We start from the raw sequence: 25,923 nt of genomic DNA on the forward strand, positions 1-25,923 counted from the left end.
CAAAAGAACACATTTGGATTCATCGCATAAGGCAAGGATAGGAAAAATATTTATGAACCGCTGGTTGACCAACTAATCTAAGGCTGGCCATACATTATTCAATTCTCTTGTACAATTTTCCTTTAGAGTTGCCAAAGCCATATACAGGCGGTCCCCGGGTTACAAACATCCGACTTACAAACGACTCCTACTTACAAACTGAGGGAGACAACAGGAAGTGAGGAGAAATCTCCCCCTAGGAAGTTAAATTCACTCCTGTAAAAATCTGTACTGACTGACGGAAAATCGGCCGTTGTGTTGACGGCCAACAAAAATTTTTACAGTCTGCACACCAGATTTTTTTTCGGCTGAAAAGTCGGAGTCTGTTGTCGGAAGCATCATACTAACAAGCCGAAAAATCGGCAGATCGGACGCTGGCCGAAAATTCCCTGCCAATTTTCGACACGTGTGTACGGGGCTTAAGAGTTATCATGTGAAAAAGAAAACAAAAAGAAAATTGGGACTTTGAATGAAACATGTGGCTGCAATCGCAATTTCCTTTTGTTTTCTGTATGCATAGGGATGGAGGAATATGACCCTGTCATTTTCTCATTTAAAGTCCCAAACTTCTCCCCCCCACCCTCCTTTTTAATATCATGGGGAAAAGGTGTGTCCACTGAAGCTTTATCACCAATCCTTGTTTCCACAACAACCAAAAATTTTCAAAATCCAATTGTCATAGGGACTGAAAGTGAGGTGAAATCTTCTGAACAGGGGCACAGACAGCAAAACAAATGGTACAGGGGTGTTCACCCTTCCCTATGCTATCCAAAAAACTTAAAAAATATTATTTTGGCTGGAGGTACACTTAAAAAATGTACCTGTTCCGACTTAGAAACTAATACAACTTAAGAACAAACCTACAGACCCTATCTTGTTTGTAACCCGAGGACCGCCTGTAATATGAGACTAAACCTAAACCCTTTCCATTACTATGCAGGCCCTTGTACTACATAGTTGAAGGAAATTGAGTAAGAAAATGATATAATGTATGGTCAGCTTAAAGCCCCGTACACACGCACCGATTGTTGGCCGTAAATTTTCGGCCAACGTCCAATCGGCCGATTGTCGGCTTGTTAGTATGATGCTTCCGACAACCGACTTTTCGGCCGAACAAAATCTGGTGTGCATGCTATAAAATTTTTGTTGGCCGTCACCAGAATGGCCGATTGTTCATCAGTCAGTACAGATTTCGGCCGACAAAAGTCAGATGAGCAAGACTGGGCATGCTCAGAGAAGAAAAAACACACGAAAAGTAGACCAGAACATGACATCACTTCTGCAGTTGGTTGTTGTTGGCCGACAAAATTTGTGTGCAGTCTAGAGCACATTTCAACCAACACAACAACACTGGACAAAAGACGGCCGATCGGTCGGCCAACAATCGGTGCGTGTGTACGAGGCTTTACAGTGATCAGGTAAATCTGAATGTGCTAATCTCCTTCTATATGTGTGTACCATGGCCGTGTTGGTGGACCTGGAGAATCCTTCAGTGCCATTTCCACAACCCCTCAAGGTGGGCTGCTTGATGGAGATTCACCAGTGCAGTGTTAGAGAGGTCAGCTCACTGGTGAGACAGAAAATCAAATTGGAAATATCTAAATTTCCATAAAGAGCAATATGCAAAGTTCAGTAACTTCTGGCAAGTAGTTAAAAAAGCGAACCGTCCGATTTCAGGATACTGTAGTCATATGTGAAAGAGGAATTTGGATTTACTATGGGTCACTAAAGTCTACATATCACAGTCGCCCTTTGCTCCACTTTACTGATCAATAGTTGTTAAAATACAGATTTAGGGTAAAGTCTGGTGGGTCCTTTTTATTTAGCGTCTTCACTGACACACAAAAAAAGGGCTAATTCATGCTTGTTTTGGTCTCTAAAGAGCAATGCACATTCAAATCGCATTTGACAGGTGACCAAAAGGAGGTATATTGCTTCCTCACCACCGGCTTTACCCCCCTTGAACCCTTTACTAGCGTGCCACAATTGCATGCAGTTGTAGGCTAATTGCAGCAACAGGGGGTAGAATTTCTACTGCTTCATGCATACACCACCCCCGTCTGTTGCCTCTGCAACTAAAGGGGGAGCATGGTAAAAACGTGGCTCAACCGTGGGGTTTTACCAGACAGAAACACTAGGGTGAACAAGCCATAAAATACAAGGCCTGCCATGCGGTCAGGTTAGCATAGCAGCAAACTGTACAAAACCTGTTAGTATCTCAGTACAGTGACAACACCAGGTGTATCTGTAAACACCATAAAAAACGTTCATTATAAATTGCTATGCAAAGTTTGAATGGAGAAAACATATTTCCCTGACAGCAACCTAAAGCTGGCCATACACCTATAGAATTTCACCCATTTGCAGTGAAAGCGTCTATTCATCGCTCAATAGTGACCTGTCCACTGATAGAATAAAATTGTTTCAATGATCGAAAGTGAACGGTCAGTGACAATAACATATATGATTCCAGTTTACCTATAGTGCAAGGACATGCACAATACAAAACAGAGGATTTTTTTCATGTTCGAATATAACATACACTCTTCGGTTGAAACAGTAAAAGATCCACTGACATCAGCCTGGCATACTGTCGAAATCGGCAGTAGAGTTGAGTCCACTAACAGCACGAATGTCGAAACGATCTTTCCAAAAACAACCAGTTTCAGCCAAAATTCTATACGTGTAAAAACTTTCCCCTTCAACTTCACCCTTATCAAAAAAACGGCCCCCCTTGACTTCACTCCTACCTAAAAACTGTCCCCTGACTATCATCAGAACCTCTATGGTTCCCCAATTAAATATTCTTTATTCCCCAGCCACTTAACAATCCCCGATATACTGATAGGCAGTCAGCGTTGAACTCTAAAATCATGTTATGCAAGTATTGTCCATAGCAACAATCTTCCATCGTGTGCCATGAATCTACATCAGTGGTAAAAGATCTAAACAAAGGAGCCAGTAGACTAAATTCATTCATGTGTGTAACAGTAATGAAGAACAAACCCCAAGCTGGACCGGGTGCCAGTGCTGTCCAGGAAACACAGCACTATGCCAAACTTCGAAAGATCAAAAAAAGAAAAAGGTTGGGACTTTAAATGAGGTGCGCAATTAGCAAGATATGACGTATAGTCATAACAATACGTAAACAAAAAAAGGAATGTTGTAAAAAAACAGATATTTATTATAGCCACCCCATTTTCTGCATAAGTATTGAGTTACATACACTCTCTGCCAACTATTCAATCATATTGTGTTTATATACTTTTTATAGACATTTTACTCTTGTACCTGCTCCTGAAGAAGTGGAAAGTGTTCCACGAAACGTGACGAGCGATCTAGGGTGCAACTTCTATGCTCAATATACTCATACATGTTGGCTTGTACAGGAATTATTGTCCATTATCCACCAACCATCTACATTTATTAGATCTTATATGTAACCAGCTCTAAGCAATCCAGTTTCATGTTTATGTGTTATGACTTCATCATTTGTGATGTATTGTTTTCATCATGTATATGCTATTACTACTACGTACTCTAAGGTTTTAAATCTGCTGTGGTGGCTATAATAAATATCTGGTTTTTACAACATTCCTTTCTTTGTTGTCTACTCATTGTTATGACTATACGTCATATCTTGCTTGATGCTAATTGTGCACCTCATTTAAAGTCCCAACCTTTTTTCATATAGCCAGGGATGGAGACACATGGGTTATTCTATGTGCCTCATTTAAAGCAGAGTTCCACCCAAAAGTGGAACTTCCGCTCATTTGCTTCCTCCCCCCCTCCGGTGCCACATTTGGCACCTTTCAGGGGGGAGGGGGGAATGGGTACCTGTTTTTGACAGGTACCGTTCCCCACTTCCGGGAGACAGTGCTGTCCCTCAGAAGTTTGGCCCACTCCTCCTTCCCCTGCCGCCAAACCAATCCAAATGCGCAGTGCGCTTTGCGCATTAGGGACCCACCCGTGAAGCCGCAAACCTTCACTGCCGGGTTCCCTCACTGGCAATGGCGGCGGCAGCACCAGACAGCCGATGGAAACATCGGCTGCGGTGCCGACATCGCTGGACTCCAGGACAGGTAAGTGTCCTAATATTAAAAGTCAGCAGTATGTGTAGCTGCTGACTTTTAATTTTTGGAGGGGGAAGGGGTGAGGCTGGAACACCGCTTTAAAGTCCCAACAGACCCTTTTTTTTTCTGTACAACTTACAAAGATCATTTCATTGATGTTAATTTGAGTTCCATGTCATCTAACCCAGTGGTCCTCAACTCTAGTCCTCGGGGCCCACTAACAGGCCAGATTTTAAGTATTACCTTGGGGAGATGCAGACTAGAATACTGCAATCACTGAGCAGCAAATGAGATCACCTGTGATGTAATTTAGTTATCTTGCAAACCTGGCCTGTTAGTGGGCCCCGAGGACCGGAGTTGAGGACCACTGATCTAACCCATCTAGATTCCAGGCCTGCAGCTTGCATAATTCTGCACCATCTCCTTCATTTCTTTGGCCAAATGAATCCTTCCCTAGCCACTGGAAGCCATTCTAAAATAAGTTTCGGCAAAGTTTAGGCACTGTATACACTCTGATAGCAAACATGGACATCAGAACAGTCAGATATGGGGACACAATCTCACTGGCACTTCCCTACATGCTGATGGTCCATACGCTAATGATTGCACTACCAATTAGATGAGGAGAGAGGAGAAGGCTGAAGACATCTGTTGTGTTGTATTATTAAAAGGAATCAAGTGCCCATGTGATTTTTCTTTTTTTCCTGTCCAAATGCTTCTCACATTGTAAATGGCAAGACAGGAAGGCTATCTTCTACTCTATACCCCCACATATCTTTAAGGGCTGGTTCACACCAGCAGCTGGTGTGCAGTGCTACACGCCTGAAATCAGTGCAGTGATGATGAGTTGGTGGATTGCATGGTTTCCTTCTTTTTTAATAATGAACTTAATAATGAACTTTATTTGGATGTCACACAGACATCTCAAAGTTCAACTGCTGTTTACTTGGTGTGAGGCAGTGAATTGTCTCACATGGCGCCAGACTGCAAAAAAGAAAAAAAGTACTGCATGCATTACTTTTTCAACGCACTGTGCCTGCACACCACCATAACACAGTGGTGTAAACCAGGCACATAGCAGACAAGGCAATTTGACTTGTTCATGCGGTGGGATTGCGCTTGAACAGCCGCACAACACAGTCCCACCGCATCTGGTCTAAATTCACCCTAAAGCCTAACTCCATGTGTAACGTCACTTTAAGTAGTTTATTTAGACCAAGCTGATCCAAACTATTTACTGCATTAACAGGTGCGCACTGGGAACAAGACGAGAAGTTCCCATCTCACTGCCAAAACACAGCGCTGTATACTGTATGTGGCTAAGGTTACTTACAATTAATACAGTGTGCCCAGCAAGCACAAGTATTTGTGCAGTAAATAGTTCATTTGGGCCAGCTTGGCTCAAACAAACTATTTAAAGGGGTGTTAAAGGTGGAGATAGGCACCATGGAGGAATTATAAAAAGGCAGCTATCATTAATAGCGGTTTCTTCATATTGAGTATATATATATATAGGCTCTCATAGAGGAGGGTTAATGGCATTTAAATTCTACTCACTTAGCATCCATTGCACCTGGCAGATATACCAACAAAGTCATTAAAGAAGCTGCTACGATTTGCTTACACTATTCAGATTCTGGCCGCTCAAATGCATGCTAGCTATTAAAATACAGGTCAGTGTGTTCTCACTGCTTCAAACCCTACCTTCCGTGATCCTACTGCAACTTTCACCACATACAGTTTGCATAGTGAATAGTCATGGCACAAGAGGCTGCAGTCCTACCCAGACGCTTGACAAGATAATATAGAATGCACATCAAGGTAAGATTGATGGACTGACTTCAGCATGGTAGTAATGTTCTCTGGATAGTATTTATTACAATTAACTGCAAGAGCCTTATCAGCAACTCTTTAAAGAGACTCTGTATGGTAAGATATAAAAACACCAATACCCTGCAAAATAAGAGAACTCATCTATAAAGTATACTCCAGCAGCACGTGAATCCTACCTTGCCTTAACACAGCAGCCTCTATGAAGGTCTCTGGGGCATTCGACATTTCCAAGAGTGTTGGGTGCCTGTGCCCTTCCCTTCATGGTTCCATCCTCCATCCCTTCAGTTACTACTAAGAACTGTAGTGACATGGGTGTCAGAGGAAGGAACCACAGGCATTCAACATTTCCAAGAGTGTTGGGTGCCCATGTCATCCCCTTCGTGCCATGGTTCCATGCTCCATCCCTTCAGTCACTACTAAGAACTTTAGTGACATGGGTGTCAGAGGAAGGAACCACAGGCATTCAACATTTCTAAGAGTGTTGGGTGCCTGCGTCCTCCCTTTTATGGTTCCATCCTCCATCCCTTCAGTCAATTCTAAGAACTTTAGTGTCATGGGTGTCAGAGGAAAAAACCAAAGGCATTCAACATTTCCAAGAGTGTTGGGTGCCCATGTCATCGCCTTCGTGCCATGGTTCCATGCTCCATCCCTTCAGTCACTACTAAGAACTTTAGTGACATACAGGCATTCAACATTTCTAAGAGTGTTGGGTGCCTGTGTCCTCCCCTTTGTGCCATGGTTCCATCCTCCATCCCTCTAGTCATTACTAGATATTGTATTGACAGTTGTATCGGAGGAAGGAACCACATGCAGCGGACACTTCTGGAAGTATAGAATTCTGAAGGAAAATATAGAGGCAGCAGTGCGAGTAAGGAGGGGAGGTTGGAGACACGGGCCGCTGGCGAGTATACGGTGTCTCCTAATGTAAGCTACTAACATTTTTTAATATCTTTAGAAACATGCCAGGGTCCCTTTAAGTAATTTAGACTTAGGTGTTCCAAAATCTTTCACAGCATCATCCTTGTAGAAATTGTATTTCTGAAGGGTTGAGTAAACTGAACTAGTAGTGTAGTAAATAAGACAAACATCTATGTTACAGGTTCACATACAGCTATTTTGTAACTATGATGAATGAGGGAAACAAAAAGATATTTAGTACGGAGTTTAGAAGTTGTGCAAGAAACTCTGGATACTTAACATTACAATTCCAAAACTAAGAGCACAAAATTGAACAAAGGTACAAGTAAAACGCCGGTCACTGGCCGCTGCAAACTTCCATTCAGTGATGCCAATTTGCAGAGCCGTATAAGAAAAATCACAACAGAAATTTTGCTTTTCTGCAAACAATTACACTTGGCAACCCAGCAGGCAAAAAAATATACAAAATGTGAGTTTTCTCAAAAACAAAATAAACTGTAAATCTGAACTTTAGGGCTCGTTCACATTAGATTACTTTCTAAATGCAGTGATCGCTGTGCAAAAACACTTAGGTATAACAACAGGTTATAGAGTTCTTTGCAAGAATTTCTTGGGCAAGGCTATGTCGCAAGGTGTTAAGTTAAGCTGGCCATAGAAGGAAGTTGAAGCGCCCCTCCAAGAGGAAAGAACTGGAGGCCAGGGTGAAACACGTCAGCAGGCGCGGTTTGTGGAGTAGTGCTGGCTGAGGCAGCCTAACATCTTACCTCATGCAAGTCAGGACAGGACAGCTGCATCCTTAATATCTTAAGTTGGCCATAGATGAACCGAAATTCAGGCAGTACCTTTTGAACTGGCCAGATTTGCATCCATCAATGGCCTTTCCCACTCGACAAAAGTTGATCTGATAGACTGGCACAGGAATGTTTGAAACTTTTCATTCCATCAGCAGCTGCAGTGCTAATTAGTGTATTCTGACAGCGGAGTCGCTGACAGACGATCAAAAAAAAACCGAAATCATTTATGGCAAGCTTTAGCCTTAGAGGTGCTTAACAGATGAGTGTTACCAACTTTGTATGTGAATGTGGACTTTAAAAGAGCCGTATACAGAGGATTTGATTACACAGCCTATTCAGGTCTATGGAGAGTCAGTGTGCATGCGATTGAGAAGCAGCTGGGGAGGGGGTTAGTGCAGTTTCCAACAATGGAAGAGCTACCTCTAAAAAAACATGGATATCAGTGCCCCGCCGTGTGCTGCTGTTCCATCCTTGGACCTATACATCATTGCCATTATCTGTAATGATGCAGAGGTTGGATAAAGACACAGACATCACACAGTCCGAAAAGTGTTGAATATTAGAGGGTTAGTCTGAGGATGCAGTGCTGGGACGAGGAGAAGGCAGAGGACACAGGCCACCAGGAGAAGAGCTTTTCTATTGCATGGAACTGCCATTTATAAATTTAAAAACCTTTTTAGGAGACAGACAGCATTGCTTTAAAAATGCAAATATATAGAGAAAAATAAACATTTTTGTTCTTTCTATAATGCATGGGAACTCAACCTGTGGCCCTCTAGTTGTTGCAGAACTACAAGTCCCATGAGGCATTGCAAGGCTGACAGTTACAAGCATGACTTCTAAAAGCTGAGGCATGATGGGACTTGTAGTTTTCGCAACAGCTGGAGGGCCATAGGTTGAGCAGACATGCTAATGTCTGCCATGTTAAGTTAATGTCACCTGACATTTTTTACTTTTTCCTTGATTAAGAATCATTTTAAATGGGGATCAAAACACAATTTAGAGTTGCCTTTTTCTGCACTTTACAGTTCATCTGGTGTAGCTTTACTGTGAACGAGCCCATGGGTGGGGGGTGGTAGTAGTGGTGGGGGCATTTAGGATGTACAGTATAACATTTAAAATAAAAAATGCAACATGTTTATGTAAAGCTGCACATACTTATTACTGAGCGAGTCAATGGATGATGTTCCATGTGGCATAGCTCATTTCTTAACAGGCAAAAAACGTTTGGTCGCTCCAAGGTAAAAAGCTTTATACATGTCCAAGGACACGGGCAGCAGAATCTAGATTTATATTACTAAAATTATGATAGGCATATGAAACAAAAGATAAACAAACAAAAAAAAAAAAGGAAAAATAGAACTAGTGGTCACCGTTGTCGTTTTTTTTATAGACCTCCCTGCCTTGCACAAAAAAAGGTCTAAGAATACACAAAAAAAGGAAAAAGAAAAAAAAATATGAATAATTACGTCAGTAAAAATGTATTAAAATCTGAATTGTACAAGTTGTGTGCTGCCCACATCTCTCAAGTTGTATTTACAGCATAGTCCTGTCTGCAGTGTGGCTACTTTGGCACAGCATGCAAATTTGCTGCTCCTTCCCTGCAGAGACCATCGTGCGTCTTCTGTCACTGTACTCCAGAGTCTTCAGAAGAGAGGATTCCCAGGACTTTCACAGCAAAACTGGATGTCCATGCCTTTTCTTCTTTTCTATTCTACAGCCTATTTAGAAAAATAAAAATAAAGAAAAAAGTAAGAATATGGATCACAATTCGATTTGCTAATTACTCAATTTAAAACACAGCCCGTTCAGGGGGGGAAGCAACAGGTTTCCTTCAATCCCCCCCATTCCCAGCAGAATATACTCAACCTTTCCTTAGCTCCCCTGCATCCCCGTTCAACGCAGAGAGCTGGGGAAAATGCTGGATACTTCAAAGCATAGAGAAGCATGTGACGTGGACAATCAGAGATGTCACATGGAAAAATCAACATAAACTATAACTTACACGAGACTTTAATTCTTTCCCTGCACTTGAACAGAGCAGCAGAGAAGTGCTCACTAAGGATCTTTTCACGTGGGTGGTCCGTATTTCATCCCATTTTTTTGCGGATGATATACGGACATAATGCATGTCAACGGGATTGCGGATGTCAGCGGATGACCATCCGCCGACATCCGATTTGCGTCCTTTGCGATCAGTTCCATTTTTTCGAACGGAACAGAACCCTATTTTTCTTCCGTTTAAAAAAACGGAACGGACGCAAAAACGGATGTCAGCGGTGTCATCTGCAATCCCATTGACATGCATTATCTACGTTTATCAAACGGATGGGATTATAAATGGACATACGGACCGGATGACACAAGTGTCATCCATGTCCATGAAAAAAAAAAAAAAAAAAAAAGGTGCCGGAGCGGATCAAAAAACGGTCCGCTCTGTGTGAGAGGACCCTATGTGTAACTCCACAGTACAGTGAACTTGTTGGGTTGGAAGCAAGGTGTAATTTAGCCACTTGGCCTCAGGAAAGTTTTACCTCCTGCATGGCCAAAGCATTTTCGGCTATTCAGAACTGCGCTACTTTAAATGCCAATTGTGCGGTCATGCATCGCTGTACCCAAACTAAATTTATATTATTTTTTCCCCCACACAAATCAAGCTTCCTTTTGGTGATATTTGATCATAACTGGGTTTTTTATTTTATATTATATAAAAGAAAAAACAAGAAAACGGTGAAAAATGAATAAAACAATATGGAATTTATGCAGCTATAGATGCTACAGTATACTGGTAATGGCAGTGATCAGCAACTTATAATGGGACGGTGAAAGGGTGATGGGAAATCTGGCGCTAAAAGACACTATCTAGGAGGAAGGTCACTGCCGGCACTAGTGACAACAATATAGTGATAATACAGTACACTGACACTGGCTGGGAAGGGGTTAACATCTAGGGGCAATGAAGGGGTTACCTGTGTGCCGAAAAATGTGTAATGGGTGCTGCTTTTACTTTCTGATCTGGCTGTTTTTTTTCTTCCTGCTTTTCTGGGAGAAGAAACAGACAGATCACTGTTCACCTGAAGGCCCGTACACACGTACCGATCGTCGGCATACAAACGTCGGTGGACGAAGGATCTGCCGATTGTACGCGTGTTAGTATGGTGCCTCCGACAGATGTCTGCGCACAATCCGCGGACAAAAGTCTTTCGTGCAAACATGAAAATATTTGTATGCCGACACCAGAACGGACGATTGTTCGCCTGTCAGTACACAATTCGGCCGACAGACCGCAGATTTGCAAGACTGGGCATGCTCAGAAAATAGAAAACACAGGGAAAGTTAACCATTACATGACATCACTTCTGCAGTCGGCGGACAAAATTCTTGTGCTGTCCTTGTGCTGTCTTTGCACTTTTCAGCAGACACCGACATCCCGGGGAGAAAAGAGGAACATTTGTAAGCCGACCATCGGTACGTGTGTACGGGGCTTTACACAGAGTTCTGGGTGAAAGTAAACACAGAACTCCATGTGTGATTGGACACAGCACATCCGCTGACTTCAGAGAAAGTCATTGGCTGTAATCAGCTGCCAAACTCGTGCTGTGTAAAATCACAGCATGGGTCGACAAGGGGTCACACGTGTGCGCTCATCAAACCCAGAAGCAAACTGGCAAAGTACATGTATGTTGTCCGGCCTGCCTGTGCTGCCCACCCGCAATAAAATTACTGTGGGCGGGAGGCAAGCAGTTACAGTACAACTGAAGGCAACATTTTTTATTTAGTTTTGGACATCACATGACCAGTCACACTAGTGGAAACTGAGCTTTAGTTCACGTTTCCACTATTGCGATTTAGAGTGCGACTTTGATCCAACTTTACAATCTTTGGATCAAAGTCGCATCAAGTATTGCAGGTACCTTTTTGAAGTCACATAGATGGGAACGGGTGCCATTGAAATCAATGGGCTGTGATTTGTCATGCGACTTTGTATGTCCAAAGTTGTATGACAAGTCACACTAGTAGAAACAGAGCTTTAGTCCTTAATTTCAACATTGCAATTTAGAGTGTCACTTTGATGCAACTTTACACTCTCTGGATCAAAGTATCATCAAAAGTTGCATCAAAGTAGTGCAGGTACATTTTCAAAGTGGCATAGATGGGAATGGGTGCCATAGAAATCAATGGGCTGTGACTTGCCATGCGACTTTGTGTGTCCAAAATCACATGACCAGTCACACTAGAGAAAACCGAACTTTTATTCAAAGAGCGGAGAGGGATTAGAACACTGGTCAGGTTTTTACTGCTGTCTGTGTCCCCGCTAGGGAGATTCAATCCCGGTTCACACTACCGCGACTTGTCAGCCTGACAAGTCGCGGTCCATTCTGTGCCAAGGGAACCATTCTAATAGGATCGACTCAAGTCGCTCCGACTTAGAAAACAGTTCCTGTACTACTTTGGGGCGACATCGGAGCGACTTGCATTGACTTCAATTATGTGAAGTCCGTGCAAGTCGCGCCAAAGTCGTGGTGCACGCGACTTCACAGGTCGCCCCCGAAGTCGTGCCGCGGTAGTGTGAACGGACACTTACCGTCCTTATTTGTCCTGTTTACTGTTATCACTGAAAGTATAAAAAAAAAAATAAAAAACTTACAAGGGTTTTTACCCTCCCTTACTCTACCCAAAATATATAAAACATATATTATTGGATAATGTATATGTGCTGCGCAAAAATAAAATATACAATGTGAATTACAAAAGCACTTCTACATTATCCAATATTTATTTGCAGGGAGGGGAGTGACCAGTGCAAGCAGCATAGTTTAAAGTTTTTAAACATAGTAGCTCACAGGAACATTTATTATATATATATATAAAAAACCTTTTTGTCTTTAGTTCTACTGTAAGTCGAATCAGGTGACCCTTTCCCTTCAATTTGCAAAGCTAGAATAAAATGGGTTTGATTAGCTAAAGGCAAATAGACTGTGTACTCTTCAAATACAGTTGCTCCAGAGCTTAGTAAACAAGGTGAAGCTTCACTTTGCAAAAAATATCTAATCACATGCAAAGGGAAAAAAAAAAAAAAAAAAAAACAGCATTTGCTTGCACATGATTGGATGATGGAAATCAGCAGAGCTTCACCTCATTACTAAGCTGTGGAGCAACTGCACAGTCTACTGCCTTAAGTAGATCAACCCCCCACGATGTCAAGGTTGGCAAAGTTGAACTTGATGCACACTATTTCTAAAAAGTTTAGCCCAGCCTTCTGTCAAAATAAATATATGTATATAAATTAGGAAAGGATTGAAGCCTCTGTTATTTTTATTACAATGCTTCCTGTAAAATCCCTGGGGCAGAAGTCAGGGGAATCTCTCCTTGCAGTATTAATAAACTATAAGACCTCATGCCCACCAGATGTCATAAAAACGGCAGTAGTGTTAGCCGTAAAATGCCACGGTAAAAACTTGAGTTTTGTCGGATTTTGCAGCATTTTTGCATTAGAGTTTTGCAGTATTTGCATTTTTTAACAAAACTATACCCCCACAAAGGTTTCAGGCTCAAAAATGTTCAAACGCTGGATAGCCACACGCTGCGGTAGAGCGTTTTTTTACAGCTGAAAAACTCCTCTTGGAACGCAGTAGTTCTGGGTGGTGGGATTTATGTAATATTCTAATTTTTTGAGATACAGAATTTTGGGTTGTCACTAGCTGTAAGCCATAATCATCAAAATTGAAAGAAATAAATACTTGAAATATCTCACTCTGTGTGTAACGCATCTTTATAAAATATATGCGTTTCACTTTTTGAATTAAATTACTGAAATAAATACATTTTTTGATGATATTCTAATTTTTTGAGATGAACATGTATATGAAATTATATATATATATATATATATATATATATATATATATATATATATATATATATATATATATATATATATATATATATATATATATATATTACCAAGGGTAGCCACTGCACTCTGTGTGAGGCAATTGCCTGGATGCTCACCCACAAAGAAATCCATACAAATCCGAAGACCAGTAGCGAGGCACTCATGGTCTTACAGCGAACATAAATCAAAGCAACAGCGTTTTTTAATGCTGTTGCTTTCATTTATTTCTGCAGCAAGACCTGTCAGTGCCTTTAGTGCCGGTTCACACTACTGCGATCACAGACATCGCATATGATTCAGAGCGCACTGCTTCTAAAATTACATGCGATGTCTGTGCGGTGCGAGTTCAGCCATACACTTTGTATGGCTGAATTTGCACCGCAATCGCAGTGAACTCGCACAGGACCCTTTTTTTGGTCCGCAGCAGAATTGGATTGCATGGTGGTTCACACCAGTGCGATCGGATTCCTGTGCGGACTGTCAGATAGCACTGAGATATGCGATCTGATCTGGGAGTGTCAGTAACTTTGAATTGACACCCCCAGCATATCGCATATGGCAGTGCGAACTGGCTGTGCTGCGGATGCAATGTGGGAACACGCTGTATATTCGCAGTGTTCCCGAATCGCAATAGTGTGAACCGGCACTAATACTTGTTTTAGATGGAGATATATATATATACTGTATGTGTGTAAAACTAAATAAGTGTTGTGTTTGTGTTGTGCATTTTTTTTTCTTCATGAGTTTGGGGATTTCCCAATGCTTCCTGTTTTGGTGACACAACAAGTAACTTCATCTCAGTGAGGGCAAAGCAACAAATCCCAATTTAGAAGTTGACCCTTTCACAGTCTATTACTAAGACTTATGCACACTGGGTGTTTTTACAGCTGCTGTTTTTGGCAACAGGCGTTTTTTTTTTTTTTTTTTTTTTTTCCGACAGCCAGTAAACTCCCTAGCATGTTATCCTATTGCACACTATTGTTGTTTACGCGACAGCTCTGAAAAAGTCATCCATGCAGCAAAGCCACATGCACAGAATGACCTGGTCCTTCAGAATCAGCTGAGATCAAACTGCGTATGCGTCACATGAATGGCTCCTTTACGGCCAACTTGTCATCATCAATAGTGAGTAGGTAGCGGCACTGGCTACACATTGTTCATACTGACATGTTGGCTCTGAGCTGTGGCGGCAGGTCAATATGCTGCAATGACGTTGTGGATATTATATGCAAAGTCTGCGCTAACCTCAATACCCTAATATACGGTTGCTGTCACTCACAACAAAATGCGCTATAGAACGATTCAAAGAGAATTCAAAGGCACTTTTTGAAGGCGTTTGTTTTTTTTTTTTTTTATATTAATTTGAGAGAACTTTTCCAAGCATTGATATTTATCAGTCGTATTAATTATTTTACACACTAATGTATTTTTCTAGCCCTATTGTTGTTATTTTTATGCATTCATTTTAGGGTTGGTTAACAATATTCTTAGGTTTTTTTCAGCACTTGTTACTTTATGGAATTACATAGGATTCTATTATTGACGAACTTTGCACAGGACATTATTATTAATGAACTTTGCACAGGACTTTAATATTGATGAAATTTGTATGAGTTTTTATTTATGTTTTTTTGTTTGATATCATTTTTTGATGATGAATTGTATATTTGGTTTTTGTGCAGTCACATGCATGACCCCTGGTTACTGACGTCATGTAAAAATGAGCACAAACATGTACATGTATACAGCATAAATATCCCTTCTAGATTGTAAGCTTTAACGAGCAGGGCCCTCTGATTCCTCCTGTATTGAATTGTACTGTAACTGTATTGTCTTCCCCCACATTGTAAAGCGCTGCGCAAACTGTTGGCGCTATATAAATCCTGTATAATAATAATAATAATAAATGAGGCTGAAGACATACATACGGATGCAGTTGTGTGCTTTTTTTTTTTACACTGCTGAACATAGCGCAATGTTACTCAGCCAGGTACGGCTGTCTGAATGGGATTATAAAATGTATTTAAAGCTGCATACAAAACTAGACACTGTATGCACTTTTAACACCCAAGTGAATGAATTCTTAGGTATTCATCATTTCCTACTCACCCCAGTCTCCCTTTTACTGCAACTGGGATAACATAAATGAAATATTCTGCAATGAACTCTGAAATCTTCCCTTAATGGAAAACAGGTGAACCAGAGATGGAAAGATTCTGACCTTAGGGCTCATGCACTTGGCCAGAAGTTGGACATAAAGCATATGAACAGTCCAGAAAATCCAGTAAAAAACTTTCCCGAGACCCACAGCCCCTTATGCAGCCACCCAGTGAGATACAGCTGCACGCAAATGCAGACAGTCTGCGTTTGGAGTAAACATTCGCTTTATGCAAGCACTGGTGCATTCCTGCATACAGACGCATTTTGTAACTGTTGCCAATAAGAGGCTGTATGCAGCAGCTGTAGGTCCCACACAGGAAGTTTTTACAGAGCTTTTAAAGAGTTTATGCTAAAGGAACATGAATAAATCAGAGCTCCACAGGGGAGGGGGTTTAGCTTTTAAGCCCCCCCCCCTCGCTTTACGAAATTGCACTTTTTTTTGGGGGGGGGTACCTGCTTTTTACGGGTACCCGCACCCACTCAGATTGTCTAGGCAATCGGAGCAGCAGTTCTCCAGTGCACAGAGGGCACCTGACTGTGTAGCTGCAAGCGTTCACAGCTGGGTGCCCATAGTTCAGATGCTGGCACTGAGGACAGACCACGGATGGTAAAAATGGCTCAGGAAAGGACATTGCTGGATCCAGGGACAGGTAAGTGGCTGTTTATAAAAAGTCAGCAGCTACAGTTTTTGTAGCTGCTGACTTTTATTAAACATAAATATGACTGGAGCTCCTCTTTAAGCCTCGGGGAGTGGGGCGTTTGGGGTGTGGCTCTGATGGATTGAGATGAGGCTGCATCTTTTTTGTCTACAAAATAGCCAGGTGAGAGGTGCAGCAGCTGAGAAACTACCTTTCATTTTGACTGTATATCTGTGGTCTGGGCGAGCCTATCCCCAGCCTGCACAAAGTAGTGGCATCCTTTTTATTGGACTCCATAGCCTTAACCTCGGGTCACAATTAAAAAATAAGGTGCTGAAGTTTTACTTTTAGTTCCCAAGGCTGAACATCTGCTATGACCTTTACAGTGCACAATATGCATTAGACTCTGCCTCTGGATGCATTGGTATAGAGAAGAATGGTGAATGAGGAAGCATAGGTAAACTGGGCACGCTGGCATACTAGAATTTGGCTTTTCAGTCTCCAAGAGTTAAAAGGCTTTTAGAAGCAAATTTAGGAATCAGAGAACTCTGACATTCACCAAATACTTACTGTAGGTGAATCCTCCTACTGATGTATGAATTTTAAATACTAGGTAACGACCAACCATCTGTGAATGTCACAATCACTTTGTAAATATTGCCAATTCACTAACCTGTTATTGAAAACAGAACACGTAAAAAAAAAAAAAATTGAGCCTAAAGCTTTTTTTTCAACTTACCCCAACATCTACCAAAAACTGAAATAGAATTTTTAGACAGTCTCAAATTTACACATGACATGCATAAGAAGTAATGAAAAGGAATGTTTGAAGAGGCTAAATTTTGCCAATTGGTATGGTATGATGTATGTGCAGCTAAAGCCATTTTTTTCTTTGTTTTAAATGAGGTCATAATGGGTTTTCAAAAAAAATCAAAACTCTGTCAAGTTTAATGTTGTGTGTTTCCCCATTCGGATGCATTCACACCTGAGGGCCACATTTTTTAAACATGTTTTTGGGGTGTTTTATCACGTGTTTGAATGACCGTCTCTGTACATAAATTTTGAGCTTTGGTGGGTTTTTTTTATTTGTTTTTTTAGTGGGTTTTGTTTTGTTTTTTTAGCCAATAGAGAAAAATAGCATCCGTTTCATCATTTGTTACTATTTTTTATGCTTTTTCTTTCACTTTTATTAATAGTTTTACTTTTTTTTGTTGGGGGGGGGGGGGGGAGTTCATTTATTTTAAGATTATTAATTTACTTTATTAATATTTACCGTAGTTAGGTTAGGATTCGGGGTTAAAACTAAGGTTAGGAGTTAGTATTAGTATTAGACTCGGTCCACACTAGCGCGACTTGTCAGGCGACTTGTCAGCCTGACAAGTCGTGCTCCCTCGCGGTCCATTGACTGCTACAGGACCCGTTCTAATAGGAGCAACACAAATCGCTCCAACTTAGAAAAAGGGTCCTGTACTACTTTGGGGCGACCTTGGAGCGACTTGCATAGACTTCCATTATGTGAAGTCCATGCAAGTCGCTCCAAAGTCGTGGTGCATGGCAATGCACAAGTCTCCCCCGAAGTAGTACAGAGTCGTGTCGCCTTAGTGTGAACCGACTTTAAGGGTTAATTTATTTTGTTAATATTTTATTTGTTATTTATTATTATTATTAACTTTTTTTCAATTACAACATTTTAGCAGAAAAATGCTCAAAAACACATGACAAACCTCGCTAAAATGCTAAATAATACACAAATCAAGCATTTTCATGCAATTCTATGGAAAAAAGAAACGCTTCAAAAAATACCAATCTGCCCGATTTGAGTTACAAAAAATAGTGCCAGAACTTTTTTGAGCTTCAGGCAACTTGGATTGGAGATGTGAACCATCTATATAGGGAATAACTGATTTTCTTTCTCTGAGGTGTGAATGAGGCCTAAGGGAGATTCGCTGCTCTCTTTGTCCTGGTCCCCACTGTCACTAGGTCAGAAATTTTGAGCCATCACCAGAACAGAAATACAGCAGTCAATTTCTAACGGTGACACTTGTAATGGTGACCATGATTTAAGAGAGGATCTCTGACTGTGTCTACAGAAAAGAAAATTGAAAATCTACAATTTTGGATTTAAGTATATTGGGAAAATTCATAGAAAAAAGCCATATATGGGAAGATCTGAGGTGAGGGCACAAGTAAGAATTTCATAGGCATTTACTTACTCTGCAATTCTCCTCCAATTTTGAAAGCCTGCGCTTGACATGTTTTGGGGGCTCCCAAGTGTCGCTGTCATCAGATTCAATTTCTTCTTCATCGTCCAACTCATCCAACAGGTTGTCATCATCTTCCTCATCATCTTCAAAGGGATCCAAACCTGCATCTTCTCTTTGCATCCGCACGGCAAACCACTCCCTCACCTGCTCGTAACCCAACTGAGATTTCGAAACCAATTCATCCAAGTCCTCCTCAATGAGAAATTTATGCATTAAATAGTAGTCTTTTAGCAGTGCTCTTCCAGTCTTATGCTTCACTGGTGCAGGGGGCCTCTCCCAGCTGTTTGTCCTCCGTCCTTTTGGCCGACCTCGAGGCCTGCCTCGTCCTCTACCCCTGGGTCTGCCTCTCCCCCTTCTACGTGTATTACTCTGCCCATTCATTACTGTTGAACTGGTTGTTTTGGAAATTTGATACTCATAGAACCACTTCAGATGATTATTTTTAGCAGCATACCTGGTATCTCCAAACCACCCAATAATGTCACTTCTAGCCAGTCCAGTTTCCTGTACTAGCTGGTCATATTCTGCTGGAGTTGGCCATTGTGTTCGAATAAAGGTATTTTTAAGTATTGCCAACTGATCTGGGGTCTTTTTTGCCATTTTTGCTGCGACCAAAGCCTCATCCATTTCTTCTTTTATTTCTTGGTCTAGACTCTCATTTAAAGCCCCGGGCTCCTCTTTTATTCCCATTGATTTTCTTCTTTCTGCAAACCAGGCATCAATTTCTCGCTTTGTAAGTTTAGTAACAACTCTTAATTTACCCAGCTCCTCGTCCGACGGCACTGAGCTGCTAAGGAAGCTTTCCTCAAGAGCCTGCAGTTGTTCTGCGGACTTTTCTTTGAATTTCTGGGGAGTAAAATCTGGAAATGGGTTCCAACTTTGCCTACGTTGAGAAGTTATTACTCCAGAGGTTGGGGATTCATTTATTTCATCACTAGAATCAATAATGATGGTACCACTAGGGTCACTGGTGAAATGCATACCATGACTGCCTTTGGCATTTCTTTGGTTATACCGTGTGTCACTAAACCACTTTTTAATCTCTCCTTTAGTTAAGCCTGTTAATCTAATAAGTCGTTCAATTTCACTATTGTGAGGATACTGGTTCCTCAGATAGCTCAATTTTAGAGCGTTTAACTGTTCTTTTGACTTTTTTGCACGTAAACCGAAAACATCGGCTATCAAGGTGGGCTCCTGCTTTGGGAGATGTGGACTTGGGATAGCGGCAATTCTTTTTGTTTCAGTCACCGGATGGGCCTGCGGAATATGGCTTGCTTGGAACTGCGCATTGTTCGGGACACCAGCGACGGTAAGTGCTATTGGAGTATTCACCGGTAGTGCGTTTGCTCCTGCAACTTGGGTCAGAACAAGGCTAGGCTGTCCAACTATTTGGCACGTCTGTAGAATGGAAGGCAGGCCATTAGTGGCTGATGAAATCTGTGCAGGAATCACGGTTATTGTCTGAGGGACGGTATGCACCGTGCCATTAAACTGCTTCCTTCGTGCATCTTCTACTTCTTCAGGTGTCCAACTAACACCATGTTTCAGTCGCTGGGCTGAAAACCAGATTTTAATTTGCTCTTCTGTGCATTTAGTTTGAGCAGCAAGAAGGGATATCTCTGAAACAGTTGGGTATGGAAACTTGTTGTAGTTACCAAGCAAAAGAGAATTGTTGTCTAATGCTGCATTGTATGTTGGAATGCTGTTGACAGGTATTAAGACTTTTGACAGGATATTTTGCTGCGCCTGGACAGTTGTGATAACCTGTGCTAGCCCAGGCTGAAGTACAGTAGCGGGCGCTACAACCGGATTTGGTAATTCCTGGGTGCTGGTAATAATTGTAGCATTTCTTTTTACAGGTTCTGTTACAACTGGAGCAGTCTTGGGATCTTCGGTTGGTTTCACCTTTGGCTCACTTTCTATATTTTCTTTCTCCTCTACTCGATCTTCTCCTGCATTCTGTGGTACAGTAATTCTTTTCTTCTCAGATTTTTCCTTCATTATTTTCATTATTGGAGTTTTACTGATTGAAATCGCAGAAGAGTTAGACTCTGGCTGTTCCTGGTTCTCCTCTTGGACAAAACTGCCATCAAAGGTCAGATCGTTAACAGTCTGTTCGAAAATGGTCTGGTTGTTGCGCTTAACCATGGTTAACTTAAAGTTCTCCTCCCCAGGATGGTGCTTCGTGTTGTGCTCTGAAAGCGAATCATACCGTTTAGTGAGAAAATTACACTCCACACAAAAATAGGAAGAATTTAGTACAACGTTGGGATGCTCAGAATCTACATGAAAGGTAAACATATTTAAGTCCGGAGTTCGAAATGAACAATATTTACATTCATAACCACCTTCAACTATTTTACTTGGCTGATTGTCTGAATCATTAGGTTCAAGTGCTTCTCCATCCTTTGTCACCCCCTCAGGCACAGCGCTTTCTGGAGCAGGATTCTCTACGCTTGTTACCAACGGTGGACCTTCCTCTGCGTCCGAATTCATTTCTACATCTGGATCGTGCTCGCTTGCAAGCACCATGCAAGGAGTTGTTGATTTTCGTTTACTCGCCATCGTGCTGTAGAAAAACAATTACAAAGTCTGTGTAGTGGTGGTGGTACAGCGGCCTATAACCACCTCTTCGAAGTCCCAACGTTTCTCAAATCTTGTTTCTCTGAAGCATTTATTCAATGCTGTAGCATGTTGTTATTAAGTCATGTTCATAAAGGACACCTGCAAAACATGATAAAACAAAATACAATTATTGAATGTAGAGAAAACCATCTGAACATTCAATCAAATAGGTTGGAAAGTTACGAAAGGGACAGTCCAGCCAAATGTGGCATTTCAGTTACAAGTAGTGTCTGGTTAGCTGAGTCACCCATGGGTCTTCTTATACCTCCCAAGGCTCAAGCAGCAGCAGGGCCCCCTCACTAAAGTCCTTGCTTCTGCTCCCCACCAATCTCTGGCTGTCCTCCCTTTTTTTTCCCACTCTCAATAATGTAAAATATATTAAACACAGAAAGTAGATTGCGATACCCTTATAATAGCAGTGAGGGGTGCAGGCCTTAGATTTTCACTACCAATGCCCTTTAGAGCCTTTTAGGGGATTAAGCAGTTCTGGATCGGAAGGATTTGCCCCCTTAATGACCAGGCCCTATTTTGCAATTCGGCACTGCGTTACTTTAATGGGCAATTGTGCGGTCATGCGATGCTGTACCCAAACTAAATTTACATCCTTATTTCCCACAAATACAGCTTTTTTTTGGTGGTATTTGATCACCTGTGCGATTTTTATTTTTTGCGTTATAAACAGAAAAAAGAGCGACAATTTTGAAAAAAAAAAAACAATATTTTTCACTTTCTGCTATATAATATTCCCCCCAAAAAATGATAAAAAAATCAAAATTGTTTTAACATTTTAGGCCAATTTTTTTTCTGCTACATATTTTTGGTTAAAAGAAAAAAAAATATCAATAAGCGTATTTTGATTGGTTTGCGCAAAAGTTATCACGTCTATTATCTACGGGAAAGATTTTTTATTGTTTTTTTTTTTTATTTACTAGTAATGGCAAGGAACTGCGATTTTTTGCGGACTGCAACATTGCGGCGGACAGATTGGACCCTTGACTTACATTTTTGAAACTTTTGGGGGTACCAGTGACATTACTACAGTAATCAGTGCTAAAAATCTGCACTGTTACTGTAATAATGACACTGGCAGGGAAGGGGTTAACCCTGTGGGTGATCAAGGGGTTAAATGTGACCCTAGGGGAGTGGGTTAAATGTGACCCTAGGGGAGTGATTCTAACTGTGGGGGGCGTGGCTTCTGAGATGACCACAGAGACATGTGATCCTATATAGCAGGATTACATGAGCTCTGCGATCATCCCAGGGAGAAGGACGGTCGGCTGTGTTTACAACAGCTGACTGTTCTTTTCTCTCAGTGGGGAACGATCGAGAATGTCAAGCGGCAATCGGAGCCGTCTGACACACGCATCGGCTTCCCTGCTGACAATCGGGGGCAGGAGCGCCCCCCCCCCCCCGTAGGTCTACATCGTTCTGCCTGTACGAGCCACCCTGCCGCAGTAAAAAGGCGGCGGGTGGTCGGGAACTGGTTAAAGTGGTTGTAAAGACAGAAGGTTTAATTCTGTGCATTAGGATAAAAAAAGCTTCTGTGTGCAGCAGCCCTCATCAGCCCCCCTAATATTTGTGTCTATCTAGATCCAGCGAGTTTCAGCAGTCTCTGGGCTGCCTGGAACTCCCCTCCTCATTGGCTGAGTCAGCAGCGCAGCGCCTTTGGCTCCCGCTGTTGCCAAAGTCAGTCAGCCAATGAGGACAAAAAGGGGGCAGAGCAGGGTCGCGGCTGTGTCTGAATTACACACGGAGCTGTGGCGTGGCTCAGGTGCCCCCATAGCAAGTTGCTTGCTGTGGGGGCACTCAACAGGAGGGAGGGGCCAGAAGCAACGAAGAGGGACCCGAGAAGAGGAGGATCCGGGCTGCTCTTTGCAAAACCAACTGCATAGGGCAGGTAAGTATAACATGTTTGTTATTTTTAAGTAAAAAAAAAAGGAGACTTTACTATTACTTTAATGTATTCTCTGCATTAGGGTAAAAAAAAACCTTCTGCATGCAGCTTCCCTCCCAATGCTTACATGAGCCGGATCTCGATCCAGTGATGTGCACAAGAGCAGAGGCTCTCCCTCTCCCACTGGCTCCTGCTGCTGTCAATCAGCCAGTGGGCCAGGTCGAGTCCTGTGTGTCTTATGTCTTACACACAGAGCTGACTCAGGAGGGAACTCGGCAGGGGGGAAGGGCCAGGAGTGCTGACTGGGGACCCGAAAAGAGGAGAATCGGGGCTTCTTTCTGCAAACTATATAGGTAGGATCCTATGTGCTACCACTTTAAATTATAAATATATATAAATCCTGTATTATAAGAATAAAAATAAATGAGATGTAAAATAATCAAAGGAATGAAGCAGCAGCTCACATTGATTCTAATAGTGGTGCACCGAAATTTCGTCAACCCATGTCGGCCGAAAACGGGTCAAAGATGGCGAAAATGAATGGCCGGCGGGCGGGCAGGCGGGCGCGCGGCCGCTAATAGCTGTAACCAAGTGAGCCCTTTACTTCCCTGTCAGGCGAGTATCTCCGCTTTGTTCCTCCGCCGGGTGCCGGCCGCTTTAGTGTGAGCTACACTGGTTGCTAAGATGGCCAGCCGACTGGCATCTAGCAACCAGTGACGTCCCGAGGAGAGGACCCAGCATGCAGAGTGGAGGAGGATCTTCCTTCTCCTCCTCTGTGCCTATTCCAGAATGGCTCCACCCACCTCCTCCCTTCATGTGCTCTGTGCTGCGAAAGGTAACCTGTCTGACTGCTGTTTGATATTTTTATTTATTTTTCTCTCTCTCTCTCTCTCTCTCTCTCTCTCTCTCTCTCTCCCTCTCTCTCTCAATAATTAAAATACTATTATTGGGGGAAAAAAAAAAATATGACTGGAGTTTTCTTTTTAAAATAACTAGAACCTGTTTTATTATTTCCTTCAACACTTGGCAACATCTCTTAAAACATTATACTGTTGTCAATTAATATGTTCTTTTAGGAAAAAATACAATTTTGTCTGTGCATGTTACATCACTTCAAGGCTTGTTGTATCTCGATAGGTCCTATTTAGTAGTGTAGGAAAAGCTGTGATGTTGTCCTGAGCAAACAACCTTGTCCTAGCTGTAATCTTTGAGGCCAAAATGAAACAATATAAAACTACCGTATATACTCGAGTATAAGCCGACCCGAGTATAAGCCGAGACCCCTACTTTTACCATAAAAAGATTGGAAAAATCATTGACTCGAGTATAAGCCTAGGGTCAGAATGCAGGGCTGCGGGCATGGTACAGGAGAATGCAGGGTACTGGCATGGTGCAGGAGAATGCAGGGTACTGGCATGGTACAAGAGGATCCGGGGTTGTGGGCATACTACAGGAGATGCAGTGCTGTGGGCATGGTACATGTGGACCATGCCCGCAGCACTGCATCCCTTGTAGTGTGCCCGGAGCCCTGCATAATGGCAGGTAGTGAAGCTGTTTCACTTACCTGTTCCAGAGGCGCCTTCATTTTAAAAATGGCGCCGCCCGGCGCCGACACGTCATTGCGCACGCGCCGCCGCTGCTCGTATACTTTCGGCTATTCCCGGCCTCTCCCGAGCGGCGCCGGGAACAGCCGAAATTACACGAGCGGCGGCGCCGCGTGCGCGGTGACATGTATGCGACGGGTGGCACCATTTTTAAACCTTAAACCAGTCGGAGCGGAAAGGAATTTTTTTTTTTTTCCTTGACTCGAGTATAAGCCGAGGGGGACGTTTTCAGTACAAAAAAATGTGCTGAAAAACTCGGCTTATACTCGAGTATATACGGTAATCTCCTTTTCCACTCTTAGCAGGAATACATTTACAGCAACTAAGACTTAGCAAAGTGTAGGTTTCCCGAGAGTTAAAGTATATGTAAAATTCCCACCTTGTAATGTAACCCATTGATATAATGGTACAGAGCTGTGTGTATATATACCATATAACCATAGGTGTGTGCACAGGGTGTGCCAGGTGTGCCCAGGCACACCCTAATCACCCTGTGCAGCACAGATTCCCCCCTACTGCCCTGGCTCCCCTCCCCCTTACCCCAACAGCTCTGCCGGCTTCCCTCCTCTCCTCTCCAGCCGGCTGTTGCTGTGGGGATGTTTCAGGATGAGTGGGGAAAGGGGCCGATAAATATATAATTTGCCGGCCCCCTCCCTTTCTGAATGAACATTGTGAGGGATCGGTAGTGTGTGTTTTAGCTTTGGTGTGCACACCCTAATGCCTTAGGCAGCGCACACCTATGCATATAACAAAAAATATATATACAAAACTATTTTAAAATCATTTGGGGGGGGGGGGGGGAAGTAATTTTCGGTTTTCGGCCAAGGGCATCCTGAATTTTTGGTTTCTGTTTCAGCCCAGAATTTTCATTTCGGTGCATCCCTAGATTCTAAGGGGTTTATTTACTAAAGGTAAATAGACTGTGCACTCTGCAAGAACAGTTGCTCCAGAAATGAGAAATGAACAGACGCTCTGCTGACTTCCGTCATCCAATCATGTGCAAGCAAAAAATATTTTATTTTCCTTGCACGTGTTTGGGTGGTCTTTGCAAAGTGAAGCCTTACCTCATTTACTAAGCTCTGGAGCAGCTGCACTTTGCAATATGCGCGGTCTATTTGCCTTTAGTAAATCAACCCTTGTGTGTCCCCACATATATACATAACAATGTTACATAGTTACATAGTT

The 25,923-nt window shown here is 42.2% G+C and overlaps 1 protein-coding gene across 3 annotated transcripts; it reads right to left on the reverse strand.

Annotated features, from left to right (window-relative positions):
* Positions 1–9,044: 9,044 nt before the first annotated feature.
* Positions 9,045–21,321, reverse strand: ZHX1 (zinc fingers and homeoboxes 1). 3 transcript variants are annotated; one of them, XM_082257460.1, is made up of 3 exons: positions 20,964–21,321; positions 18,565–20,810; positions 9,045–9,378 (listed from the first exon to the last, which is right to left on the reverse strand). In XM_082257460.1, exons 1-3 carry the CDS (start codon positions 21,178–21,180, stop codon positions 9,367–9,369), a joined length of 2,475 nt encoding a protein of 824 aa, XP_082113586.1. In that variant the 5' UTR covers positions 21,181–21,321; the 3' UTR covers positions 9,045–9,366. The 3 variants fall into 3 exon arrangements, with proteins under 3 accessions (XP_082113586.1, XP_082113587.1, XP_082113585.1); XM_082257461.1 differs by having other exon boundaries at positions 20,952–21,076; XM_082257459.1 differs by having other exon boundaries at positions 18,565–21,321.
* Between the last annotated feature and the right edge of the window lie 4,602 nt (positions 21,322–25,923).

The sequence above is a fragment of the Pelophylax lessonae genome, assembly GCF_965119305.1.
Source record: "Pelophylax lessonae genome assembly, chromosome: 5".
In the NCBI taxonomy this organism is placed as follows: Eukaryota; Metazoa; Chordata; class Amphibia; order Anura; family Ranidae; genus Pelophylax; species Pelophylax lessonae.